This window comes from Lagopus muta, chromosome 18 (assembly GCF_023343835.1).
Source record: "Lagopus muta isolate bLagMut1 chromosome 18, bLagMut1 primary, whole genome shotgun sequence".
Classification (NCBI taxonomy): domain Eukaryota; kingdom Metazoa; phylum Chordata; class Aves; order Galliformes; family Phasianidae; genus Lagopus; species Lagopus muta.
This window is the reverse complement of record NC_064450.1, coordinates 6,066,011-6,083,874: the sequence shown is the minus strand read 5'-3', so window position 1 is coordinate 6,083,874 and position 17,864 is coordinate 6,066,011. Positions and strand designations below refer to the sequence as shown.

General features: G+C 53.6%; 1 protein-coding gene across 1 annotated transcript in view; it reads right to left on the bottom strand.

Annotated features, from left to right (window-relative positions):
- SLC39A11 (solute carrier family 39 member 11) overlaps nucleotides 1-15,614 on the bottom strand; it is a 59,217-nt gene extending 43,603 nt beyond the window's left edge. The window contains exons 1-4 of the mRNA XM_048965528.1: nucleotides 15,333-15,614; nucleotides 14,107-14,238; nucleotides 13,159-13,197; nucleotides 6,669-6,827 (exon numbers count right to left, since the gene is read on the bottom strand). Coding sequence (XP_048821485.1) covers nucleotides 6,669-6,827; nucleotides 13,159-13,197; nucleotides 14,107-14,238; nucleotides 15,333-15,614 — 612 coding nt within the window. The remainder of the gene's footprint in view (nucleotides 1-6,668; nucleotides 6,828-13,158; nucleotides 13,198-14,106; nucleotides 14,239-15,332) is intronic.
- Between the last annotated feature and the right edge of the window lie 2,250 nt (nucleotides 15,615-17,864).

Here is a 17,864-nt window from a genome sequence, read left to right as displayed (position 1 = left end):
TGCTGCTGCTTTTTCTTTCTCACAGAGGAGATGCAGGCTTCTCAGGGTGTCTGCAGGAGGCAAGGGAGCCCGGTGCCTTCCCAGCACTCATCAGGAGAGGCCCTTCCATCAGTCCAATTAGTTCGTTAATTCATTACAAGAGAGAGGTGTAATGAGGGACAAGGCACTTCCTAATTACCACCAATGAGAAGCTAACCAATTTCTCATGCTTCAGAGTGCAAAAAGTAGCAAGACTGCCCTAGAGGGCACAGCTGGATCTGGGGCCTGCCCTTAACCAGTCACACAGCCTGCACTCACCCTTTGATTCAAGGACACTTGGTTCACATTTTGCATTCCAAAACAGCTTCCAGCAAAGGAACCCAGTTCTGCTGCACCAGCATGGAGAGAACCCAGCAGGGTTCAGCATCTCTCCCTTTCTCAAGCTGGTAAATAGGGCAGAACCCACATGCACAGAAGAGCACATCTCCTCTCCTCGCTCATTCTACCAAAACCTACAAAAAACACTCTCTGGGTTTTCACAACTCAGCTCTGTTGGTGGTTGTAAACCTGCACAGTGCTGCTCCCCTCCTGGCTGCATCTCATTCTCCCAAGCACCCATGAAATATCACTTACTTATATGTGCTGCATTTACCTCACCAATAAAGTCCTGACAGGCCTTAAAATAAAAAACAGCACGTGAGAAATGTAAAGCAAACACAAGATGCCTTTCCAGCCTGCAGCTAAGGAAGGGCTCACGCAGACAGCTCCTCATTTCGCATTGGCTGTGAAGCCTGAGAGCACCACATTAACATCACCTCGTCTTCAATGCCTTGTTGATAATTAGAGCAGGGCAAGAGGCAGCAAAATGCATCTCAAAGGCTTTCACACCTGAACTGTGACATCCTCAGGCAGCACCCAGTGCCCCCCTTTGCCTCGCTAGAGGGGGAGGGACAGCCAGGTGGGCACCATGAGAAAAGCCTCAAGGATGAAAAACCAACACACAAAACCTTCTCACTGCTCCCTGCCATGCTGGGCTGTGCAGCAGCAAGGTGTGGGGCTGTATGTCCTAACATGGGCACTGCTGTCCTCACCACGAGGCACAACATCAGCTCCTCGCAGCCCATCACAGGGCAGGCAGCGTGTTGAGCAGATCTGGGTGAATCACAGCTTACCTCAAGAGCAGGCTGACATCGTGCTGCATTTCTAGATGGATGCAGATAGATTTCCCGTGCTTTACATGAAAGCAGGCTTCCTCTCCCTGACAGTTCACCAACCAACCAATTGGAGCTTGACTCTCTTAATGGCAGGTTTACGCTTCGCAGTGGGGGCATTCATTTGGGTGATGCCAGAAGCAAATTCTAAGGTGGATTTGAAGATGAAGGAACAGATGAGGAGCCATCAATAGCACTCATTGTACCACAGGTGCACAGGGCCTCTTGCAGGTACCCAAAAATCAGTGTATCAGGGCAGAGAGCAGCCCTACTTTGACTGGAGCCTTATCAACAGGTAACACCCCACACTCAGGGTAACCAGAGGGAATGGACAGAGATGCACAGCATAGAGGTAATGGGGGAGAAGCATGGCTGGCACAGTGCTGACAGCTCATTGAATTAAGCCAGGGTCCCCCAGCCCTGACTTCTGCAGGATTTACACCTCCTGCTGTCAGCAGCTCCTACCTCTGCAGGGTCCATCTGCCGTCAAAGCACTCAAGAAATATCATTGATTTAAATGGAGGCTTGCCTTGGGGAGCAGGACCAGCAAGATGCTGTCAGAGGAGAACTGGTATCCACCAAGGATCCCATAGATGGGTTCAAAGAAGCAGAAGCACCTTCCCCATATTCCACACTCCCAAAGACGGTCCCCTTCCTCAGTGACCAGAGTAGGATCCCCCTGTCTGAGCCAGCAGGACATGGAGCAGACCAAGCAGAAGGGCTGCTGTTTGTTTTCCCCGAAGCAAAGGAAGTCAGATCAGAGCAGGAATGCAGTCAGGCTGCAGCTCACCAACCCCATCCGTCCAGCTCATCCCATCCCTGCTACGAGGCAGACTCCACTCCTGCAGCCCCTGCACACACAGAACACGAGCTCAGCTGGGATCTGGAGCAAGCCTGAAACCCCAGCAACAAGCACAGCTCACAGATAGACAAGTTTTGTAACCATGCATTTACAGGCCTGCCAGTTCCCACCTTCTGCAGAAGTATCACCACCCAGTCCAACAACCAGAGCTCCCCAGGCAGGAGCTGACTACAGAACAAACTGCAGAGCAGCTCAGATGAAATGCATCATCTCTTTTCGCTGCACAACTCCTCCAGTGCCTCGGGAACCAGAGCCAGCAATCCCCTGCTCCAGGTCCTCATCCAACACAGCTCAAGTCTGTGTTCCCAAACCCTGAGCAGCTTCTGTCCCATGGCCAGGAACTCAATAAGCCAGAAAACACACTGGGCACATACACACACACAGACCCTTAGGTTAACACTCAGAACACAAAGCCTCCACCTACTACAGCAATGAGGATGTGCAGCTAATTAACTTTCTAGGAGTCACAAATGAACAGGAAAAAGCACATTAAGAATGGGAACTCGTGATGGGCACGTCTCAGGGGAATTAACAAATTGCATCAGAGGAATTTTTATTCTGTTTATAAATTGATGCTGCTGATGAGCCCCAGCACACCCCTACCACCGCATGGAATAACACAGCCATCAGCCCCAGCCCCACGCAGACCCCACAGGAGAGCTGCACTGTTGCTGCCTTAAATGTGGGGCTGGCAGGGATTTGGGAAGCAACGCATCCCTCCTTCAGGCACATCCTGAGCCAAACTGCAGATACCATCATTACTACATGGGACAGCGTCCCTGGGATGTCTGTTTACTGAGTGCTCCAGTCCTTCCCAAGAGTGCTCCCAGAAATAGCCTAAAATTCACCATGCAAAGTGCTCGATCCCACAACAGACTCTAAAAAAAGCTCACACGCATCATTGGTTTTGCTGCGCTCACCCAGGCCAGCACACACCAAGACCCCACTGCAGTGCTCACAAACACGTGGATGAGGGGCAGGAGCACAGCACTGCTCTGCTACGAGGGGAGTTAATGGCATCTGGCCCTTGCTACCCCATGCACACACTCACTCCTCCCTCACTGACCCCAGGCCAAGTTCCTCACACTCCCACCTGCCCATCAAGCCACCACACAGCTGCACAGAGCAGTGTGAGAAGCCCCACATCAGGTAAGAGACATCAGCCAGGTGCTGAGCACAATTCTGCCATGCAGCTTCCTCTCACAGAGCACCTGCCAACCCAGGAGAAAGGCTTTTAAAAGCCACTTTAGATACTATTTACTGTAAATCTAAGGAATGCTCCACCCATCACATGCAGCTTTATTGATTTACCTGCAGTCAGAAAAAACAAACCCTGTATCTAGCTGGCAAGAAAATAAAAAAAATTCAATCAAGGAGGTATTTCCAGAATGGAACGACAGCCTCTCTCCACTCATCCTTTACCCAAACACTGCTCCAGCTATGGCTGGGTACCCAACAGCTCCCTGGCAGGGTACCCATGAGCTGCTGCCCATCTCACATCCCCTTCACACGCCCAGACCCCAGCATAGCACAGGAGTCCACCCGACATTTCCAGCCCCACAAGCCTTGAGGTAAAGGAGACGAAGGTGATTAAGCATCATTATCCTATTTAGCACGATGACCCCAAAGCAGAGAGGATGTCATGCAGCCGGGCAGCGGAAGGAACGTCGTGGTTAATGGGAAGGACAGACACAGCAGCACATCGGGGTGACGCAGCCCACGAGGGTCTGAGCCCTGCAGTAATTTTTAACCTCCAGATGCATTTTTTCTCCCTTCCCTGAATTGCACCATCTTCCCTGTTCCACCAGCACCAAGCTTCACTCCCTCAAAGGAGCCTTTAAAGAGCAGTGATCCAGAAAAGGAAAAAGCAATAGAGCTGCTCCAAGCCACAGCTCTAACACAGGCTGTGCTCCAAATACACCCACCTGGACACAAGAGTAGTAATAGGCACTGGGACTGCCTGCAGCCCCCGCCTGAGGCTTGCTGACCTGGCTGTAAAGAGGCTGTTCAGGGTCCAGCAGCTTGAAGATGAAAGAAAACACATGCATGCGTGCAAAGATTTAGGAGCAAAAGCAGCCAGGGAGTGTTTGAAGATCAGGGGCAGAGCTGGCTGCCTCTTTCAGACTCGTGTAGAATTCCTTTGGGAAGAGTAAGGCCAGAGCAAGAACCCAAAGGTGGAAGCACAACACATCACGCACACCAGAAGGCAGCAAAGTCAGCAGAGCTGCAAGACAGATTTGAAGGATGAGAATAATATTCCTTAATTCCAGTGTTCTTATGTGCTACTGTAGACCAAAGGCAGCCACTCGGCCTCGGGGACCCTTTGTGCAGAGTGCTGTGCCAACACACAGCTTTTATTAAGCCAGTCCTCCTTCAAAGGCTCTGATTGTTACCCTCAGCCCCAGTGCTTTCTGTGCACAGGGGAGAGCTCTTCACCCCACCACCTGCCCCTCAGAACATCACCAAGTGGGAATAATGTTCGAATTCAGCACAGGAAGGAGGAAGTTGCTGCAGCATCACCTGGGCCAGGGGAAGAAAGAAGCAGGCAGGTCACTCAGTAAGGCTAAGGTATTCCCTGAAGGTACAACAACACCCTGTTGCAGAATCAGCTCTGCTAAATATGACATGGAAGGAGGTGGTTAGTAGCATAAAGGAGAGGCCCACTGTTCAGGGTTCTGAGGTCTGTTCTGCAGAGGTCACGCTCCCCAAGCGCACCCAAACACCGTGTCACACCTTGCTGTTCTCTGCCAGCTCTACAGACTCAGCTAACAGACAAGCAAACATACTAAAGCCTTCCCACAGGGAAGCCGTGAACAATAAAGATGTAATAGATTAAATCTGTCTTTTGTAGGGAATTTAATGACTACAGCTGTTCAGCATCATTAACCACTTTGTCTTGGCTTAAACCCCCCCCCCTGCCCCCCCCCAGCACTGCTGCTGAGCAAACAGCCGGGTACCAACAGAGCTGCTGCCAGCTGCGGGGGGAGCGAGGCAGTGCTCCCCACCTGGGAGCAGCTCTGGGGTGATAAGGAGTCATTAAAAGCTTTTAGGACCCGTTGCTACACAGCACAGCAATGAGGGAGGGGTGCCGGGGGTGGGCAGGGCTCTGTGCCAGAGCTGCGTATGGAAACGGCTCCTCCTGCCCAGGGCTGGGTGCCCGCTGCTCTCATCGACATGCCTCTGTCTCCTGATTCCAAGAGGAGGGAGAAAAGAAACAAAAATCAAGACTGCAAGATGCTAAGTGATGTAGAAAGAAGCAAGGCTTGGTGAAGAGCTCACGGAAGCACAAAGAGCTGAGCAGGAGCAGCAGCTCTTCTCCCATCAGGACTGGGCTGGACGTTGAGCAAGACCAACGTTTCTAACACGCTTGGCACTGTCCCTGGTCATCCTGCTCTTTACAACACAAGAATTTCATGCCCCAGTGCTCTTCCACCCCTACACACACTCCCATTTCAAAATGCACACCAGCACAAAGCCACCAGGAAAGAGCAGGCTTCATGATGCAACTGTTTGTCTGTTCTGTTGAGAAACACCAGCATCAGACAGCTGATCAAACACAGCAGCACTATGCAGCCAAGGCAAACCAGTGCTGGAGCCCTCAGGTTGCACAGAGCAGACACAAAAGGCTGACAGTCCCCCAGTGCTGCAAGCCAGGGCCAGCAGCCTCAGCTCTGCACAGTGCTGCTGCTGAGAGGTGCTGAGCAAAGGCACACAGCCCCAGAGCACAGCACTGTTTCTGGGAGCACCAGGAGGAGGCAGGGAGAGACCTGGCCCCATCTGACTGTGCCTGTTAGGGGAGGCTTGAAATGCAAAGGCATGGACACAGCCACAACCACCAGCCCTGCCACTCCTCAAAGGGAACATCTCATGCTCCTCATCACAAATAATCCTACTTGCACTAAAATAATCGATTTTTTTTTTTTTTTTAATCTGTTTGGAGGGTTTTGATAACATCCTTTCAGATGAAGCCATTTTCAGCCATAGAAGCTCCAGCACAGCTTCTGATTTATTTATTTTTTTTTTAATAATACTCTTAGACAGTAGGGTGGTTCATTCAATTCTGAGATGCTGAGAGGGCTGGCAGTTCTGCAAATTAAACCTCTGGGCTGAAACAGAAGGTCACACCTGAGCTGTTTGTGAAGTGTTGCCAGTGAAAAGAACAAAAGCAGAAGCGTGGAAAATAAAGGAAGCAAAAAGGAAAGAGCACAGACAGCCCAAAGCTGCATTCAGCGCAGGCAGAGCCACAGAGTCCTGGGGAAAAGAGAGTTTCATTAGATCTGTGATAGAAAACAGCCTGTATCTGGCTTCTGTCACAGCAGAATCCAAAGGAAGCACAGAGGATGCAAAAGTAGATGAGTTTTCGTGGCCTGGGACTACCAGCAGACCCAGCAGCATTGCTCCACTGCTGTCTGTGCACAACTCCTGCACCCACCCCACAGCAGTGCCCCGCTCAGCTCCACGAACCCCACACTGCAGGAAACAGGAATGTTACACTGAGGTTAGGAACACGTTTCTACCCCAGACAGCAACCCCAGAGCACACTGGCACCAGCTGTGGCTGCAGCGCTGGGTCAGCCCCATGGTGTGCAGCAGGCAGAGCCTTGGGAGTGCACTTACCAGCACCGGGATGAGCAGGTCAGCAAAGAAAACAAAAGCTGCTCCCAGAGCAAAGCCCACGGCCACGGGGACGAAAGCGAAGGCTCCAAAGCTGCCAGAGTGCTCGGCCATCTCAATAGCTGGGGCCAGGAGGGACCAGTAGGAGGCAGCCAGCATGACCTAGGAGACAGAAGGTGAGTGGTGAGAGCATGGGGACCACGCTGCTCTGCTCCCATAGGCTGAGAACCGAAGTCCCCATGGGCATCGATGCGCTCAGCCACGCAAGCAGTGTGGCCACTGTAACCCAGCCCCACCACCATACCCAGCATCCCAGCCCAACTCAAGGATGGAGAAGGAAGGATTTTCCATCAGTATGAACCAGGAGTGTTTTTGTTGGCTGAAGCCTAAAACAGTGAGTGAAGCACATGAGATGGTTAGGGGAATTTTCTGGGGAATTCAGCAGCTGCAAAGCAGGAAAACCTCCCTCATCCCTGGGGAGCACCCAGGCACTGCCTGCTCTGGGCACAGATCCCAGCAGAGCTCTGTGCATTGCTTAGTGCTTAGCAGCAGCACCTGGGAAGGAGAAGGAACTATCCCAGAAAAATAGAATTTGGGACCTGTGGGGTTTTTCCAACCCAGCCCAGAGCAGGGCAGGTTCTGTCACAGCTGGTTGCTCTGGGTGTTTCCCAGATTAGAGAACAGAAAGCCAAGCAAGGCACCGCTTCCACCAGCTTATACTAAAGAACCTATCACCAGTGTGTATTTTATCCCCTTATCTCTTCCTCTGCTTTGCTGCATGACGCACTGGGCTGGGTTAATTGGAAATCACCAGCCCAGCCCCAGCAACAACGCTGCAGCTCACCTGGGACCAGCTCTGGGGAATGACCCCATTGGGCTCAATGATTATTAAGTTTCTATCCACAAGCCAGGCTTAATACAGGGGGGCAGGGAAGAGATGTGAAGCAGAGGTAGCAAAGGCAGCAGCTGGATGCCCACTGTTCCTACAGCACAGATGGGTCTGTGTCACTGGGATGAGGACAGAGACCATGGGGGAGCAATCTTTCCAGGGGTCTCCCTCCTCCACCAGTGGGGATGCTGCTCTCCACCCCACAGACCCCACAGGATCTATGGGATGCTCTGCCAGCTGCATGGTGCTCAGAGGAGGTCCTGCCCAGCTTGCTCTTGCTGTATGAGCATCCTCCTGCAGAACAGAGGTGTGTAATGAATTAGCCCACTTTAAATCATTTTTATAGAAGGAGTGAGATGCCTATTGCTGTAGATACCAGTCCCTGAGGGATTGTGTAAATCTCAGCTCTCTGTGAGTAAGAAGAAAGCAGGCTGTCATGTCAGACTTAACCACAGCTGTCAAACTTCATATTTCAAATGCCACCTCCTTTAAAAAAACAACAACACACCCCAACATGGAAACACTGGGAAAGGCTGTGCAGAATTATATTGTCATCTTATGTTAAGATATCATTCCCCACGTGCAGCAGAGGGCTGACACAGCTGAGCCTCCAAATCCCTTTACCACTGAAGTCAGCATCAGAGCTCCCCCAGCCTTGCTACGTGCAGCCCCCAGAGGAGCAAGGCACAGCTTTAAGCTGCCCAAACCTCACCACGCTCAAGGAGCAGTGCTGGGATGCACTGAGAGGTTGGGTTTGCTCAGGAAGAAGGGATTCATTTCTGTGCCCAGGTTGTCAGCATGACAGTGAACCTCTACAGCCACCCTAGAAAGAATGGCAATGGTATTTCAGCCGTGGGACATTCAGATGACCTCCCATAATACTCCCAGGGTCACCAATCCTCTCCTTTGGCACACAGTGGTTATGGCTGCACAGAGCCCAGGATCCCCTCCATAGAGACAGGATACAACCACCACAGCATTACAGGACAAGAAGCACCTAAAGCAAAAATAAGAGAGCATGATCTCCCCTTCCAGCATGCACCATGCACTCAAGAGAAAGCCCTGCCTGCATCCAGCTCAGATCAATAGAGCACGAAGCCATTCCCACAGAGGACAAGTTCTGCACAAAGCCTTCCCACTGCATTTGCTGGCAGTGCATAGCGGTCTGCTCAGCTCCAAGAGGAGCAGGAGCCCAGCACCAGGCTGGCACAGGCACACACAGCTCCTGCCAAACCCTTAGCAGAGCCTTCATGCTCTGGAGCTGAGCTGCAACAACACCATAAAGCCACCAGCTTTGGGAAAACAAAGGGAGGATGGGGAGGAGGAGGCCCAGCAGAAGGCAGTTTTGCACCTAAAGCACCTCCAGGCTGCAGGGAGCCCAGCTTTTCCTTATAGCAGCCAGCACATCCAGATACAGCAGGTCTTCTCAGCCAGGAGCATGGAACACATGTGCAGGGTTGGTTTGGTTTCATTCCCTTGCTTTGTACCTCCATAGCAGCAGTGCAAGACTTTTCCACAGCCGAAATTGAGCTGACACAAGATTGAGCTCTGAAAAGCAGGGGTTCCCATGGGCTCAGAACCTGATTGCCTCACACCAGGACAGCCAGGCACCATGGAAAATGAGTGAAGCCAGACCTGTTTCCTCCTACTGATGGGAAACAGCCCAAAATGTGCCAGTCCACAACCACAATAACACTGCCAGCTCCCCACCAGCACCAGCATCTCCATCCAGGGGAGGACTCAGCACCCAAAGCTCCCCAGAACACTGCAGCCCCAGCTCTGCACTTCCCCTCCCCAGCCCAAGCAGGGTGCCACAGTGCCACAGCTGGGCACAGCCACCCGAAACCACACTCGTGTCAAAATTAAAGCATTCTCTGCAGGATTCTTCTTGGCATCATGCTTCTGTAGTGGGAGCACAGCTTCAGAGGAAGCAGCCCCATGAATGGCACACGGATGGGAGGACCTGAAGGGAGATTCCCCCCAACAAAACAGGAAAGAGAACTGCAAGGCAAGAGATTGGCAGGACGCTTCCCCAGTGGACTTCTGTGCCTGACTTCATTAAGGCTCCAGCAACAAGCAGCAGCCTCAGCAGACCTGTGTAAATTACCCATGCTGTTTTAAGCAGCACTGAAAGGGAATATTCATTGCCAGACTCATCTGGTACAGCGTAAAGAGCACGTCTTCATGATTTTTCTGCTTCACCTGGGACAAAAGAAATCAAACCACAGCCCAATAAAAGGAACAGCCGCGCAGGGGATGAGGACTGCTAGCATTCATATGGGCATCAGCCCCTTGATGTTCAGATAGCACAGCACCTCCAGGACAACGCTGAGATAACAGGGGACATTTCAGAAAAAAAGATCTTGTTGAAGAACATCAGATTTAAGAGAAAAGCCAGAATTCCACATCAGCTGCCCCAATAAGCAAAGCCTGGTCTCCATGGAAACGCACCGCCTCTGCGTGCCCAACCCGCTGTTACCCATGGTTTGCATGGAGGGAACTGAGGCAGACAAACAGCCAGGTGCTCAGCAGCAATGGGGTGGAAGCAGCCAAGCATTCCCTTCACTGCACCTCCACACGTGCCACCCAGCACAGACAGCCACACCAAAGGGGTGAAGCCAACGTGCTTCACTTTGTGGCTATGCCCCAGCTCGGGGCAGCACAGTAATGTGAGCACAGGCTCCAGCTTGCATCCACTCCCCCCAGAGCAGAGGTGGACCTGCAGGGCGAGCTGTGGCTCCCCAGGTCTCCAACCACACCGGATCATCCACCTCGAGTCACTCGAGTGTCCCCATCCCTGACCTCTGGCTCAGCCAGCAGTGGCAGAGAAGTCTTGACTTCATTCTCAATACTTCACAATGAAGGCTCCCAAGACGCAGGCAGGGAAATTGTTACCAGCAGGACAGAATTACTGCTGTGACCCATCTCACAAGCAAACCTGGCCCTGGAGGGCACGGAACAGACCCCAGCAGCCCTATCAGTGGCTCCAAGGACATGGAGCTGAGCACCAAAGCAGTGCAGTTAGAAGCCATGCAGCACACGGGGCGAGGAGGTTTGCTGGCTCCAGCAGAGCACAGGGGAATGCAGAGAAACCCAACAGCCCAGATTTCAGAGCTCGCACCACAGATAAATTCAGTTCTTTCTCTATTCCAGCACTCGGAGACACAGCCTGTATATATTGGCAGGAGATTTACATCAAAGAGACGGCGTTTAGCAGAAATTCCTTACAGCAGAAGTAGTCCCTGATCACTGTCTGAAGAAACATTTTTTTTCAGGGCAGAAGAGAGAGAGAGAGAACGGCACAAACAGCTTTCAGAACAGGCTGCTCACATCCTGCTCTTCCTCCCCACAGTCAGGATGCACAGAGCACCCACGGACTGCCTGCTCTCCTCTGCTGGAAGGGCACCAGCGTGGCCAGAAAGGGGCTTACAGCACTGCCCAGCTGCAAGGAGCAAAGCCTGGCTGGGATTTGGATGGGGTTCTGTTACTTGGGGTAGCCCCCACTGGCACGGGGGCAGTTTAAAGGTGTGGGTTTAAGTGCAGCCTCTGGAAGGAGGCACTTTGGTCCCTTAGCAGACGAAAGGCAGAGTGCAATGGGCACATCTGGAACAAATCTAACAGCAAGGACAAAGATCCAAGCTCCAGTGTTTCTGCCACGTCAGTGCTGCCCAAGCACTCAGCCCTAGGATGCAGAGCTGCTCCCAGAAGGTGCATTGCTACCATCACCTCCTCCCCAGGGGCCGCTGGCATCAGAGCAGGGCTGCACAGCTCGTGCTTGGCATGGGCAGCTCACCAGAACCAGCAACCCATAAACAGCCACGAGTCACAGCGGGTAGCAATGCTTCCAGCAGCAAGACCCTGCAGCCCATCCACGTCCTGATGGCGTTCCCCCTCAGACACTGCAGTGATCTCAGGAAGATTTCCCTTCCCTGCTCCCAGCAAATGCAAGAAAGCCGTGGAACAGCCAGTGTTTGTAGGACATCTGCTCTGCGGCTGAGCCACACCTCTGCCACGCAGGGATGACTCAGTGACAGCACTGGAGCTAACACAGCAGCTGCCAGAAGGCAGCAGCACCCATAGCACATCCTGGTACCTCCTCAGATGGGGACAGAAGTGCCACAGCTGAACGGGATGGAGACAGCAGGAAGCACCTGGCAGCACCTCCCTGACTTGCAGATGAGCTGCTCATAGGAACAAGGCAGCTCAGAAATCAAGCACTGGAGCCAAGCTCCAGAACAGGCAATTCCTAAAACAAGTGATTAATTTATAAAAGATGACCCAAGAACTTGTTGCAAGAGACTACCTGAATTATTCACATCACTAGCAGGTCACTGATATGTTCCAGAAAAACCTGATAGGAAGCAAACCAAGTTCTGCAGAGCTTCACCTTACCTGCCTAGGCATGGGTGCAGCTCCTCCTGACCCCAGCGCAGCTGGGTTTGACTCAAGCATTTGCAACAGAGGAAGACTTGTGATCTCCAGAGCTGTAAACAAACTTCACCTTGATCAACAGGGCTGCAGTGGAATACACACATAGCAAAGAGCCCTGCTCGACACACAGCATCAGAGCTAGCAGTTACACGCTGTGCAACAGACAGGCTCCTGCTTCATCCTGAAACCTGGCAGCACCTTCCATGCTCCAGGTGCCAGATAACAGAGCCAGGACACAGTGAGAAAGAGGGCTCTGGCTGAGCCCTTTGCTCTGTGTCCATGGACACTAGGAATGCACTGGGCAGAGGGAGGCAGCACTGGACTGGGCAGCAAGGAGCTGCATCCAACCTCTGCTAACACAGCAATGGATCTGACAGCACGTGGGAAGTCCAGACACCCACAGCCAAACCACTCCTGAAATCCTTCTTTACAGCCAGCTCCCACAGCACATCCCAACAACGCCAAGAGCATTCCTCAGGGCTTCCTACCAGGGTTGATGTGCCTTCCTAAAGCCTTCGGGTGCTGACAGGTTGGTGTTTCAGCAGGTCGCCAAGACACACCAGCACTGCAGGGAAAAGCAGCGCCGTCCACCAAGCACCGGCAGCCAGAGAACATCTACAGCTCTCAGACATAGAAAACAAATGTGATTTATTGAGTCTGAATGAGCCTCCACTTGCTCATAAACACCCCAGAGTCTGGGCAGTGGGAGACATTCTATATCCACAAGCCCAGCACAACTTCAAACCACAACTGACGCCACAGTTTCACCTCTTCCTTCAAGACCTAGTGAGCACTACGTTTACTGTATGCCCTTGATTTAGGCTTCACTGCCTTTATTCTCCAGGATTTTAAGCACTCTAGCTCAGCAGGACAGCAAGAAGCAAGTTATGCACACTAGCCTGCAGGACAAGAGCTCTCCAGTCCAACTGAACTGCTCCAGGACAAAGAATTCAGGAGCCCAAGGAGGTGAGAAGAGCATAACCCCAAAGCTGGTACCCTCGTGCCCCCAGCCAGCACTGCACCATGCCCCTCTGCTGCCACACCAGAGCAGCAGGTAAGCACCAGGAGATGCTAACAGCAGCAAGTAACCAAACGATGTACAGAGAAGCAGCAGAGATGTCAGCATGAGAAAGCACGTGGAGGCAGTGAACAGGACGAGGATGCAGCACTTACCCCTGCAGCAAAGCCCAGGCTCCCATCCAGGATCCGCCTCTGAAACAAGAAAACGAACACAAAGCACAGCATTTACTAAGGGCACAACAGGCAGAGTGCAGCCACACCACAAAGACACACGGAGAGGAGGCAGCTGTGCTGGTGTCACACTAAGGTGACTTTCTTCTTCTTCCCATTTTTGCAACCCAAGCAATTGCCACGCTGTCATACAACATGCAGTGCTTCAGTATCCAGCCCTGCAGCCACCCTCCTGGAGCAGAGGGGTCTCCTCCAGTGTCACCCAGAGCCTGAGGGCTGTCCTGGCAACAACTTCACGTGCCAACTCACCAATGCTGCCCTGTGATCACCCCAAGGATGTAGGGGGCAAACTAGAAGCCATTTGTACACCACTGACATTCATCTCCCCTCCCTTGAAGGTCTTTACTCCTCTACCAACGTGCTGCTACAAACAAAGCCATTAGTCTGTAGCCCAGCACGTACCCTGCCTGCTTCACCCACAGCAGTTTTTCTCCTTTAGCACATTGCCCTCCCCCAAGAAGAAAAGCAGCGTGCTGCTGCAAAGGGAATCTCACTTTGCAGTGCACTCCTGAATAAATCATCACAAGAGAGAGACATAAATAATAAATCCAGCACAGCAATTCTGAACACAACAGCGGGGGGTGGGGTCTCCAATTTTGGAATATGAAATAACTTGAAGATTAGAGCTCTGCTTGTTCTGAGCATCACACAGCAGAGGGGAAAAAGCCCATTGCTCTGCCCCCAACACCACAGCCCAGGGTTGAGAATTTCATTTCCTCCTTTGTTGTGCTGGCACGCAGGAGAGGAACAAGCTGGATTCTTTCCCCGCCAGCCCAAGGACCACTCAGGGCCAAAATAAAGTCCCTTCTGCTCAGGTTCCAACTGCCAAAGCTGCCTGTGAGCTGAGTGCAGCCCTTGCCCAGTACTCACCTGCCCACTGGAGAAAATGAACACCAGTGCTGAGCCAGCAGCTGTCAGCCCCCAGGTGAGGAGGGTCCCCAGCACCGCCTGCAGCACCGGGCCCTGCCCTGGGATCATGCTGAGTGCACAGGGAGCGGCAGCCTAGGAAAGACAGGGAGGATCAGGAGAAGCCTGCAGTGTAAGGATGTGGGACAACCCACGTGTCACTGCCTGGCTGATGGGGGAGCTCAGCCCCTCACTCAAGGGACAGAGCTCACTGAGCTGTGTGCCCTCTCTCTCTGCATTTCTTGTTGCAATTTAACCCAAACATAGAGGAGAGATTACAGGCAGGTCCAACCCTACACACAGCCAACGCTGGGCTCAGACCCAGGGAGCAGAAGCCCTATCCAGGCAGGGAATGGCATCCTCCACCCACTGGAGCATCTCCCAAGTCTGGAGGGTGTTTTGCTTGGAGCAAGCACGAGCCCAGCTCCCACGCAAGCTCTTCCAGCATGACCTCACGTGCATGTTGAGGAGCAGGAAGAACACAGGGATCAACCTAACACCTCACTGAGCACAGCTCGGCCCACATCCCCTGGCAGCTCCCAGACACAAGCCTCACACCCCACTTCTTTGTGCCAAAAACCCATCCTACAGGCATCACAAAGACAAACATCCTTATGGCACAGCCAGGACAGCAGGAAAAGAATCATCCCTGGAATGGGCCCCACAGCATGGCTCAAAACCCACAGCTAGTGGCTACAGCCAGGAGGGAATTATTGCACACCTGGGAGCAGCACTACTCTGTAACAGACAGGCTCGCTAAGAATGCAGGCATATAGGGATAAACATATATTTTTACACACACACCTTTGTCTCTTTTTTCCCCTTGGGGGGCTCAGAGCGCCCTCCCAGCCCCCAGCAGGTGTCAGCCTTGCCCTAGCGTGGTCAGCTACCCGGCCCCAAGCAGAGGGACATCCCCAACTTCCCCACCTGTGTCCCCAGCGCCTGCGGAGCCCCACAGCCCCCACACCGCCCCCCTCCACACCCCACAGACCAGCTGCCAGCCCTCCGCGCTCCAGGCCCACACCCGCCAGCCCAGGCCGGAGGTCTGAAACCCCCAGACCCAAAGCCCTGAGCCCGCAGCCCCTCACGCCCAGGCCCCAACCCCACAGACTCTCACAATCCTAAACCTCTTCGGCACCTCCAGGTCCCTTCCCCGCACGGCCCGACCCGCACGGCCCGGCCCCACTCACCGTCCAGCCCCGAACCCCGGCTGCGGCCCCGCGCCACTTCCTGGTACCGGCACACGTGTCGCCTTCGACGCCCCGCCCACTCCGAGCTCTCCGCCAATGGGAGTGCGGCGGGGGCGGGCCGTCAGCGGCTGTGCGGGCGGGCGCGGCAAGGTGGGGGTGGAGCGGCGCGGGCGGGCGTGGGAGAGCACCGAGGTGACGGAGGAAGAAGGCAGAATTAACCCGATTCTCGGGAAAAATAAAGAGCTGAACAGACAAGGGCTGTTCCATTAGGAGCTTCCCCATGAGCCCGAACCGAGTGCCACCCACGTGCTGTGTCCTCATGTCACACAGGAGGTCCCTGCATCGGGGTGTCCCCAGGCTGTGTCCCCTCCCCTCACACCGAGGGAGGAGCAGCACCCGAGCGAGACCCCGCGCTCAGCTCGGTGTGTGCAGCTCCATCAGTCCCGCTGTTCGCTCATTAACGTCTTGCTCACTGACATCCTGCTCGGGCTGCACCCCAGAGACCAGCACACCTCCTCCCCCTGCTGCAGTACAGCCCAGCAAGCACCTCCCCATCCACCATCATCCGTCCCCCCATCCCAGGGCTGAAGCAGCCTCATGAGCATCCCTCCCTTGGAACGATTAAACCCTAGCAGCCCAGGGATTGGGATTTACACCAAAAGCAGAGGAACCCCATCCTCTGTGCTCAGCACATCCCGGTGCCACCAATGTGTGCTGCACCATAGGTAGCAGCAGGATGCACTGAGTTCCACGCCACCACCCTTCTTCATTAGTGCTTATCTTTTAACAGTTTTTGATCAGCCTCCCTTGCTGCAGCTGGGGAAGGTCGAGGCCATTAGAAACCTCTCTGATTTAGGATTTAATCAATTTTCCCCATAATTGCCTGCATCCTTCATTAGCTGCCGTAACAAGGCAGATGTGGCACGAGGTGCCAGCAGGGAGGGATGTGAGGACCGAGCACACAAAGCTCCCGCCCACAGCCCCAGCTTCCCAGCAAGCCATGATGAGGGCACGTGGGGTGGGGACAGCTGGCAGGGCCAAGGGACACCAGCAGGGCTATCCCTGTGTGGAGACAAGCAGAGAGCCCTGGGCAATGGGAACAGTCAGTCTCTGCAGAAACACCAACAAAATCAGCTCACACCTTCCTTCCCCAGTGACGTGCACAGGCAACCACGTTCCCTGCCCTAAAATAATGGGGCTGACCTCACCTGCCACCTATCTATGCCTGTTTCCTGCAGCCCAGTGCTGGTAAGGGATGGGGACATCGTTGCTCTGCACTGTGACAGTGCAGGCGGTGTGTAGGCAGAGCTGGCAAGGGATGAGACCCAGAGACCCTAAAATGTGATTTGAAACAGCAAGAGGGGCAGCAAGTCCTGTGCAGTGTCTCTCAATAAGAGGCAGCAGGAAGCACTGGAACCAGCACAGAAACCCCTTCACTTTGTTCAGATAAAGCTCCCAGTGGGGATCACTGTGGCAGCAGCACAGCGATGGCACAGGCACCCACACCTGGGGTGTATCTGCAGATACACCCAGTGTCCCTGTTGCTACCCCCGTGCTACTGCCCTGCCAGCAGTGTGTCCTTGTGGCCTGGCTGCTGCACAGCACACATCCATCAGTGTCTGCAGCGATGCATGGAGTCAATCTGGATCCACTGGTAAGCCAAAGGAATGAGAGTTTCCTGAGAGCTCTCCTCTGGGGATGGGGCACAGCGAGCTGCCCCCCAAGCAGGATCAGACAGGGGCACTGCATCTCCATTGCATGAGTCAGAGCTGATGACACCCATCCATCACAGAGCACCGAGTGACAGTTTTATGCCTCTCTGCCAGCTTCAGGCTCGCTGTGGGAGACATAAAGGACACGGTACAGATCTGGGGGAGTACAGCCAGAAAGTGCAGGTGTTCTGCTGGGACAGCGAGGTTATGCAGCACATGGTGTCACTGACCCCAACAACGGGAGTGGCTGCATGAATTTCTATTGCCGAACGCATTGTTAAATTTAATGCGTGCCCTGCGGAGCACAGAGCGCAGCAGGGAGAGACACAGGCGGGAGCTGGGATTGCAGCCCGTGGCTGCCAGAGGCTCATTAGCATCCGGAGTTATCGTTATGATTCACGGCCGGTGCGAGCAGCATCTTTCAGTGCAGCCCGGTCCTTCTACTCTCGGCAGAGATCAATAAACTCATTATGAAGGCAAATAATGGCAGTGGGAGAACGAGAGAGGCGGGAGGCGAGGAGCTGGACACAGGAAGGGCTGCAGGAGTGGGAGGCAGCAGGAGGAAGAGGAGGACAACCTCGTGCAGGGGCTGCAGAGAGAACAGCATGCCACCAGACCCATTGATCCCTCTGCAGACCCCACCTGCCCCATTGCTACATCCAGCAGGAGCATGGCCAGGCTTCAAGAACAACATATAGATCGTTCAGGTTGGGAAAGACCTCTAAGATTGTCGAGTCCAACCGGCAACCCATCCCCACTGCGCCCACTGACCGCGTCCCTAAGACATTCTGAACAAGGATAATGGGAGCTGAAGGGCTGA